At 41.0% G+C, this 9,913-nt stretch overlaps 1 protein-coding gene across 13 annotated transcripts in view; it reads left to right on the top strand.

Moving 5' to 3' along the window:
* XAF1 (XIAP associated factor 1) overlaps positions 1–8,851 on the top strand; it is a 35,122-nt gene extending 26,271 nt beyond the window's left edge. For 2 of the 13 annotated variants that reach the window (XM_085521852.1, XM_085521853.1), the window contains 5 exons: positions 1,819–1,885; positions 3,025–3,150; positions 6,513–6,806; positions 7,287–7,356; positions 8,712–8,851. In XM_085521852.1, the coding sequence (XP_085377978.1) occupies positions 3,118–3,150; positions 6,513–6,806; positions 7,287–7,356; positions 8,712–8,725 (411 nt within the window). In that variant the 5' untranslated portion in view covers positions 1,819–1,885; positions 3,025–3,117 and the 3' untranslated portion in view covers positions 8,726–8,851. Of the gene's footprint in view, positions 1–1,052; positions 1,136–1,818; positions 1,886–3,024; positions 3,151–4,191; positions 4,249–6,512; positions 6,807–6,887; positions 6,937–7,286; positions 7,357–7,680; positions 8,433–8,711 lie in introns of those variants that run through there. The other 11 variants (XM_085521848.1, XM_032448476.2, XM_032448477.2 and 8 more) reach the window with 11 other exon arrangements.
* Positions 8,852–9,913: the final 1,062 nt, after the last annotated feature.

The following is a 9,913-nucleotide window of genomic DNA, read 5'->3' on the forward strand; positions in this document are numbered from 1 at the left end:
CCCCCCGCTTTCTTTCTTTTTTTTTTTTTGTTTTTTTTGTTTTCTCTTTTTCCCAGAGAGGAATGGAGGACAGAGAGTGTTTTTTTGGGATGGGAACTGAACCAGACTAATTTCTGACTAACATCCAGGACATCTCTTACATGCAACTTCACAATATATTACACAAACACTAGTGAATGATTTTTCCAATACCTCTGCAAAATAGAAGTGTTAATATTATTGCCCTGTTTTACAGATAGAGAAGGTCAACTCATAATTTCTGCATCTCCTGTACCTACAATTCCACACCTGGTAGGATCTGTAGCATCAGGGAAGAGCTCCTTACTTCACATTTCTGTGAGATATCAGTTGCAATAACAAGTATGTGAAATGCCAGGACTTCATCAGGAGATCCTGGAGATACAAGTACTGGTATTGAAACAAAGATATGAACTTCTATTTCTCTTTAAATTTCATTCCTTTATAAGCGCCCTGTGCAAACCTGTACACCTGCATGACCTTCGGCTGAGATCAACTGATGGGCAGGACTTGCTGCACCTGTGGCATATTCATGCTATCAGACAGTCCCAGCCATGGTAGAATAGGGAGAAAGGGTGAAGCCAGTTAGCACAGGCTGGAGGTTTCACCTTGTACATACTGAAATACTGGAGGGGTCCAGGAATAACTATAGGCCTGTGAGCCTATAAAGGTAGAGCTGAGCAGCCCTGATGTAAGGTTCAGTGAGGTGGGGCTGTCGGACCAATGCTGGGTTTCTGCCCATGATGGTGGGCGAATGTTTTCTCTCCACCAGCTGGCAGTTCTTGTTTGTGACATGAGCACAACTCTGACTGGGCTGGACAAGCTCCATGGGTTCAACGTGGGTTTGCAAGGCTGGATGCTAATGAAACTGCTGCCCCAGAGGTGGAGGGGGGGCCACAGCATGCCCCTGCCCTCCTTGCTTGCTGCAAACCAACCATGCAGCAGAGGTCCAGTAGCCCTTTGACCAACACACGCTAAGAAAACAGTGGCCATGGTGACATCAGCCAAGCTGTGACAAAGCATGGAACTCAGAGGCATGGAAAGCTGCAGGTGGAGCCCACCACCTGCAAGGCAGCCCTGCTGGCCAGGGGCTGCCCTCTGCCTGAAGTGCCCTAAGGTTTGTATTGTGGTGCTGCCTATCCCTCTCTTCTGGTACTCATCCGGGCTACAACCTCGTAAACTGTGATGTCATAGGTGGTGAATGTTACTGGGGTGAATTTACAAATGGGCTGCCACAATCCCTGCAAGCTGATGCTACACCTGCACTGCTGCCAGCACAGCTGCAGAGTGACATGGGGTGATGGGGCCTCAGAGCTGCCTGTGGTTATTGCCACTTCTGGCATAGAGAGATGTTGCCCTGTGGCCCTGTTTGCACTGTGCAGGAAGGAGTGATGGAGGTCTCTGTACCCAGAGGCCTCTCTGTGAAGCTCTGATGAAGAGAGGATCCCACTGCCACTTGGGTCCCCATGACACAAGACGTGGATGGGCAGCTTCCCACCTTCCTCCTCAGGGAACTCTGTGCCCCTGGTGGACACCTGCAGTGGGCAGGAGAGGGCAGAGGAGTGTGGGCATTGCAGGGCAGAGGGCAGATGGTGTCACCCTCCTGCAGCAGGGCAGGAGAATACCTTCATCCCCAGGTGCATCAGTCAGCTCCAGACAGCGGCCCTGCTTGCTGCATACATCCCATACTGCATTTAAACATATTTGGAAAAGAAGGAAAGAGGTACCTCATACTTCCTCTGGGTGGAGTTATTGCAACATAGGCTTTGAGTTTCTTTCTTTTTTCCCCTCTGCTCTTAGAAGAAAAGAGATCCAGCAGAATAACAACAAAAATGAGGAATGAAGAGACCAGATTCTGCAAAAACTGGTAAGAGATCTTTCTCCCTCTTCACCCTTTTTCTCTTTTTACACAGTATCATAATGGGTAATTGTACAGCACCTGACAAAGGAGTCCGTGCACAGACCATGCCAAACACTGGAGTTTTCTCAGTTTTCCCTCATGACTGATGCTCCTTTATTTTGCTGTATTTGTAATTAAGTGAAATGACATCTTTATCGGTATTAAAATAAAAGGCTAAAAGGGGCCATGAAGATAGCATCAATTGATGTGTCTCAACTAGTAGCTTTGCCACTGGGCATATTGTATGAATGAAGATTGTGAAACACTGCATTTAAAAAGAGGTTTAAAGAGATTTAAAACTCAGTGAGGACAAATAATAGGATAACCTCAATTTTATTGGGTCACAGAGGAAAATCAGAGCACAATCTTTCACAAAGAGAGACTAACAGTTTTATACTTAAAGGTTGTAGGGGATGTTTTGAATAAACTTTGCCTAAAATGTCTGATAGATGTCCTTGTAACTTCTTTAAAACTCATTTTGACAGCAAATCCATTTCACTGTTAATCCATCTTGACCATGAGACCACTTCTGCTGATGTCTAAGGCTGATTTCCTTAGAGCGACTTGTCTTAAGAAAACTACACAATTTCATTTATTTTCCTCTTCCTTGGGCTTAGTTTGCTTTGGTTGCCCTGGGCGGGGGATGTTATTTTGCTTTGGCCTGGGGCATGGGAGAAACTGTTGCAAATTTATGTTGCCTTACTTTCCATCCATGATGAGAAACCAGCAAATGCGCTGGGTGGACTGTGTGCAGACATGATGTCAGAGCTTGGAACAATACAGAAAACTCATATTACATCATCTACTGTGCCTCATATACCTCCTCTGAACAGCAAAGCTGGAAGTGTGCATATCCTTTCAGGCAACCTTCCTGATCTTGTAGGCCAGAAAGGTTGCATGAGTTTGCCTCTAGCTGCTGTGTTCCCATGAGCATCACTGACTGACATGTGTCAGGCACCAGTATGTCCTGCTGTCCTGCCACAAATTCAAGGGCTCACTGCAGTGTGTACAGGGAAGTGAGCAAACAGCTATGTGGGTGCCTGGCCAGGGTCAACCCACTACAATGGTTCATTACTCTTCTCTCTTTCTAATTCTGTTCTTGATAGCAAACTGCTGCCAATTTCTGCCTCCATGAGGCCCACTGCTTGTGGTTTCTCACTCTCTGTTCAGAATGTGGTGAACCAGTTGCCAGAAAGGATATGAAAGACCATCAAACTGAAGCACATGAGCAGGTAAGAAATGCTCCATTTTCTTCTTGCAATCAGCATAAAGCTCTGCCAGCCTTGAAATACAGTCATGGTACAGTGCCCTCTATTAACTACCTTTGAACTTCTACAATTGTTTGAACAGGAAATCTGTAATGGTCTGACATGAACCTTCAGTCCTGGTTACAGCATCTTTTGATACTATTGCACAGGCAGGTTAAGAGAATTCAGATTACACAATAGTATCCCAGCTCTCCCAGCAATACAAATTACAGATCAGGTATGGATACATGTGCCTATTGCTTGTGAACTAGACAGAGCATGCAGTAAAAAGTTGATACCTTCTGTTGGCTATTACTCTAGTATTATTTCAACCATAGGACATCAAACAGTACCTGCTGTAGCATGAATTTAAATGATCTGTACAGAGGAAGACAGACAATATCTGATGTGATATAAAGCTTGTACAAATTTATATCAGTGCTCCTTTTTAAACAAAACTGAAGTAGCAAAGTGAATTTATCAGGTTTTCAAATCATGCCATGACGTTTTTAATTTAACATTAGGAATCCTCTATCTAGAGGCACTATATTGAAGTAGAAATACCCAGGCATGACTTTTTATTCCTTTCTACTAGTTTCATTGTTTTAGCAATTCTACTGATCTCATTTGTGTATCTATATGAGTACCTCTCATGGCAAATCTCTAGAAAGCTAATATGTTCCATAAGTTTTAGACTAACTGAATATCAGCCCTACACTTTCAAGTTAAACTTCAGTAAAAATTTCAAACACAGACTTGGCATTTCATGTGTGGCTTTTCAGAACTTGCACAGAATGACAACTTTCTGCAGAATCATGAGACGTATGTTTTCCTCCAAATCACATCAACACAGCTCAGGCTGGAAGAGAAAAAATAATTCGCTAATAGTTTCTTGATGTTTGGGATCAAAATGACAAAGAGATCATCTCAAGATCATCTCAGCAGCTTAAAGTTGTATTTACAACATGTGAAAGCTTTAACTATCCTCTTATGCTCCCATTGATGTTGTGTATATTTCACTTGCAAGTCAGATGTAATCTTTGTTGCCAAAGTATGCAGCAATACCAGCTGGAGCATCACAAAGTAAGTACGGAGTGCAGCACTTGTCACTCTTGAGGCTGACACCTTTGAATCACCACCAAGAATCACACTGATAGATTCAATAGCAAAAGTATGTAAATCCCTGACTGGTATTATGGGTCCTCAAATTTCTCAATGATGGCAGTGTTTGACCTACCTTTTCCTTTGAATATAAGTATATCCCATAATGGTTGCCCACCCAGTTATGTTAGTCTGTGCCTGAAGACTTTCAAGGTAAGGCTGGATAAGGACCTGAGCAACCTGATCTAGCTATGTATGTCCCTGTTTATTGCAGGGGAGTTACACTAAATGGCTTTCAGATGTCCCTTCCGACTCTAAGGATTCTATGATGACATACTGATTTCTCATTCTTGGCACCTCAGGCTGCTGTTCTTTGAGAGCTGCTCAAAGACCTCTCTGCTCTACTCACACACTCACATCATCTGCTTTTCTAAAGGCAGTTACAAAGTGAGAGTCACTGCTAAGACAAGAGCTTAATGTGTAAGTGCAAGGCCAAGGAAAGATCTGAATAACCTGTCTATGCTAGGTTTAGCCTAGTCATTTCAAGGAACAAAAGACACAGTAATTTTCCCCTGGAGGTGGTAAGTGAAATACTGGAATTTTCAAGGTGGACTTGTGCTCTGTTGCTAACTTATAATGACATAGCACATTATTCCTATTTCCTTTTCATTTATTGCTTAAACCTTCCTAAATTAAAGGTAGCCTAGATAGATGAGCTCTTAACACAGCTATGCTTTCTTTTGGCTCTGTAGATACTCCATAGAGAGGACATTCTTAAGAAGTCATTTATTGTTTTCACCCAATGGTAGTGATAGAAAATTTGGAATAATTTCCTCTGTTTATGTACAGACCAAGGAGTGTCACAAACAAGCAATGAAATGCAGAATCTGTGAGTTGGAAATGCCCTTCAACAAGCTGCAGGAACACCTGAACACCTGAACAGCGGTGTTGGAAGTGTAACAAATACACTATGTACGAAGACCAGAAGAAACACAAAGATATTTGTCAGAACAGTGGTCTGTCCTATTATAAGGATGTGAACTTTCATACCAGGGAAGCATATACTAATGCAAAATGTATTGACCCCACTGGCGAGTAAAATTTCTCATTGTTATGGACTGATCCATCTCTGTTAAATGTCAATGAAAATCCTCCTGCCATCTCTACAGTTCTCAGTAATGCAGGTTGAAGGATTCTGTTTAACCAGTCACAGTGAAGGGGCCAAGTGTTTCTATTATGCTGGTTGTTGTGAAGCCAGAGTGACTCTACTGACTGATGTATCATTGTCTATGTCCTGTTGTGCAACCATTATAATCTGGAAGAGAAAATCCTTCTATCAGAAAATAAATGGAGCTTCCTCTTTCCATTTGTCACACAGAGGAAATTTGATTTAGATTGCCTCTTACTTCATATCTAAAGCCATTGATTTCTTAAAGTTGAGAGCAGCTTTATTAGGCCTAAGCTATTAGATAGAATATATATATATATATATATATATGTATATATATATATAAAATATATATATATAAATAAAAAAATTAATGAATCCTGACAACAGTTGCAGAAAAGAACTGGAACCAGTTGGTGGTTGGAAAAATACACTTTTGTGGGAAAAACCCCTAGCAACAGGGATGTATGAAGTCCTGGCCTAGAATTAGCTTGGGTGAAGCAGGAATGAACCATTCTGAGCCATAAAACAGGGTGTAGGAGGGGCAAATAAGTTTTTGAGAAGGGATGTTGGATTCATTTTTAGCAAAGCCAAAAGCAAAATTAAGTCAGAACTCTAATTCCTTCTTGACAAGTGGAATCAACTTCACGTGTTTCTCTATTAGCAGTGAACATAAGTGGATGTAAGCAGCCTGTCTAGATGATTCATGTCTGTATTTTGTTTCTCACCTTTATCATTCTGAAGGTGCCAGTGACAATATTTGTCAGAGGTGCAGTAAGTCATTCTCAGACGACCAGTACTCTCAACATCTTGTGTTTTTGTAACTGAACAAGACAATGGTCTTTGCTTAATTTCAGTCAGATGATTTCTTTTAAAGACATGTATTAGATAAGAAAATGCAGTGTATCTCAGCTCTTCAGATTATAACTTAATGATACCACATATTCAGCTGCAGCATCCCTGTGACATTTTTTCCACTATCCCTGTCAATGACTCACCACTACTGAAAACCACAGCATACCACACTGTTGGGTGTAATGGCAGTGTTCACCTCATTATATTGCCTTCTATCTTGCAGAATAATTTCTGTGCAACCCATAGTGCACCACCATCTTCCTGCTCTCTGGCTCCCTCTTCCAGCTCTGCATGGAAAGACATTTCTCCCAGAGGGAAAAAAAGAGAACATCCATTGACCTCCAAAACCTTGCTCAAACCTCCAAAGAACAAAAAGGTGGTTGGCATTCACTCCCCCACAAGAAGCAAACTTTCCATATCACCTCAAGTTCTTAAAGACACTCAGTCTTACAGCATGCTGGGAACCTGCGCCCACTGCAACACTACTCTGCCACTTCCAGCCCATCAGAAACATCAGGTGAGAGGTGATACACTGAAACGTAAACTCCTACATGCTTGAACAAAGAGCCATACCCACAGAGTTTCTTCTTATCCCCAGACTACCTGGGTCCCATTGCCTGTTTTGGATTCCATAGCTACTGTTCAAGGTACTCCCATTCTGTAAAGTACAAATTCCATTTGCTATTTATGCAGTAAGATTGTCTGCCTGACTTATAAAGAAATGCTAGCCATGATTCAAGCTGTTGATTTTAAGCTTAAATCCTGGAAGGTCTTCAGCACAGTTATTATTTTCTGAAGTTTCTACTTTTATTCTATTTTCTACAGTTTCTACTAAAAAAAACAGTGTGCTTATATCTCAGCTGTATCAGAGATGGAGTTCTAGATAAATTACCATTCTAGCGGAGGGGCCTAGTTGCCTCACTACTTAATATGATAGTGTGTGGAATATAATGTTAAATTCTCTAACATGTATTTATTTATTTATTTTATTTTTTAGATCAAATGCCCAAATTTTGTATCTTTGAAAAATGTTAAGATGAACCAAAAACCACGCAGTGGAAAAAAAGGTACTGTAGAATTTCAGAATCCCAGCATAAGATTCAGCTCTCAGGATTACTCTGCACTGGGTTAATAAGTACGATTTTGCAGAGGAAGTGCATCAGTAGGAGCTAATACGCAGAATATCACTAAGCTCTGTGGATTCCAACACACAGTGGGTCCCCATGAGGTTCTTGTGACTCAACAGATAGTTTTATTAATAATGTGATTAAAAAAAAAAAGGCTAGGCTTTCATTTTAGTATTAAGAGGAAGCTAGTTCAAGCCAAGAGAAGGAAAAAAAATTCTCCACAATTTTTCCTTTTTTTCTCTTCTTTTTTTTTCTCCCCAAAAGCAAAGAACGGAGTGTTTTTCAGATTCGTGGAGTTAAGTTTGGAAAGGACCTCCAGAGCTCATCAGGTCCAATGCTCCTGCTCAGTAGGAATACCTAGAAGAGTTTACCCAGGACCATGTCCAGACAGCTTTGAAAAATTGACAAGGGGGGAGACTCCATTACCTTTTTGCGAGAGCTACTTTCCAGAAACCTACCCAAAAAATCCATGACTGTTTGCACTTAATCAAATAATATATTTTTCAGGAAACTGATTTAGCAAGCATTGCTTCAGAGCCAGTATGTTTGCAGTCTCTTGCTTCACACCTGCACATACACATTGTGCCTCTCAAGTTATGCTACTCTGAACAGGGCAGTACCTTCCCTATTGTAAGCAGAGATCAGCACAAAGATTTCATAGAACAGATGTTCTGTCCAAGGCCAGTCAGACTTCTCCAGTGCTGAGGGAAACCTTAGAGAATTGTTTCAGAAGACAGGAAGAAAAAATTATTTTGTCTCCACAGTAAAAAATGCATCTTCAGTAGAACCACATTGACATAGGTACATAGAAAGAACTGATATAGAAATCCTGGATAATACTTCCAGCTGAGCTTGGTCTGATTCATAGATAGTGAGTCTCTTTCTTCTGTATATCTCATGTACGGTGTGAATCATATCACTTTGCTAACATTCCTATCTGTGTTTCAGTTTCTAAGCAGTATCATTTATTTTCAGTCTAATTAATTAAATGAATAAATGTAGTTTTTCTCAGCCTATCCTTTTCTGCTTGGTTCAATAAATGAAGTTTTATTTCTTTGTCTAAAACTTTCCTCTCCTGCTAAATGAAGGAAAATACCAAAGTGAGAAATAATGAGTTTGCATAGTTTTGAATTACAGGACCCAAATCTTGAAATAAAAGTAATCCATGATAGTTAAATGGATTATTTGACTTGCACTGTCTTTCTTTATATTGCTCTACATAGAAATGACATAGAGACAGGGGGGCAATAAGACTGAAACTCTAAAAAACCTTCTAACTCTGCTTTGTTTTACAGAAGACTTTTCCTAGGGTACTCATGATTAAATCTGGAAATAGAGAAACATTTTCCGACTGAAACTTTATCTCAGCTTTAGCAGAAGGCATCAAAGGTCCAGTAACTTTAACAACAAAGAATAAAAGTGACTTGCTGCTTCAGATTTAGAGCAAAGAGTGACTGTCATGGTTTTGTAATTTTGTAATTTTGCTATCAGTATTCCACATCATAACATCATGTCAAGTATGGATACTTCTGTTGAATGTGCAGTCCACAGAAGAAGACTACATATCCCAGAGAACAACAGGAGTAACAATAAGTCACGGGACCAGGACTCTATATAATCTCGTTCCCAGGCTGGAGTGCCCTCCTTCTTCTCTCGAACTTCTCGGAGAGTGGGAAGCGTTCCAGCCGTGTCGCCTAGAGTTCACAGTAGGCCTCTCGGTTTTCGGAGACTCTCTCTCTCTCTGTTTCGTTCGATTTGTTAGCCTTAATTATATTATATTGTGTTATCTTGTATTTCGATATCATATTTAGTAAAATAAGTTTTTCCTCCTTAGATTGTCGCTGTTTTATCCCACTCCCCTTTTCCCCTCCTTTCCAGGCCCCGGGGGGGGGGGGGGGGGGGCGTGGGGTGGCTTCCCCTGTCATGGGCATAGGTAAATCTAAGTAACCCGTGACAGATTTTTGGTGGAGGATGCGGGCATAGAGCTTTTTAGCTTTTAGAACAACTCTCTCTTTGCTCTTAAAGAGCTTCGTTACGGGAGTGTTGGGAGTGTTATCTTTCCGTAGCTGCTCACAGAGAACGTGACCTTGAAATACCAGACAAACTGTCAACATTAAGGGCTGCTGCACATTCTCAGCATTGCTATCTAACTTTTGTGTAGAAAACAAAGGGATTTCTTTCTCCCTTAGAGCAAAGCTAGCTAGCTCTGACTTTTACAGAGCCTGCCAGCTATGAATCCACTCTTCATCCCAGTTGCTCTGTTTAAGGGATTGAAAGCAATTATGATCTTCTTAAAGTATTGGTCAACTATTAACACCATAATTTGGTGTTGTGGAATTGTGCAGATATATAGCCTAATAAGGTGGATACTGATGGAGACACCTGCCTGGTACTTTTACGAGATGTGGTATGGTCAGAATTTTGGCATCTACACCTCAGATGGAACTGTGAATCTTACAAACACTTGCATCCCAGATGGAACAGGCAATTTTACAAA

Source organism: Coturnix japonica, chromosome 22, assembly GCF_054131305.1.
Source record: "Coturnix japonica strain WE chromosome 22, WE-NBRP24, whole genome shotgun sequence".
NCBI lineage: Eukaryota > Metazoa > Chordata > Aves > Galliformes > Phasianidae > Coturnix > Coturnix japonica.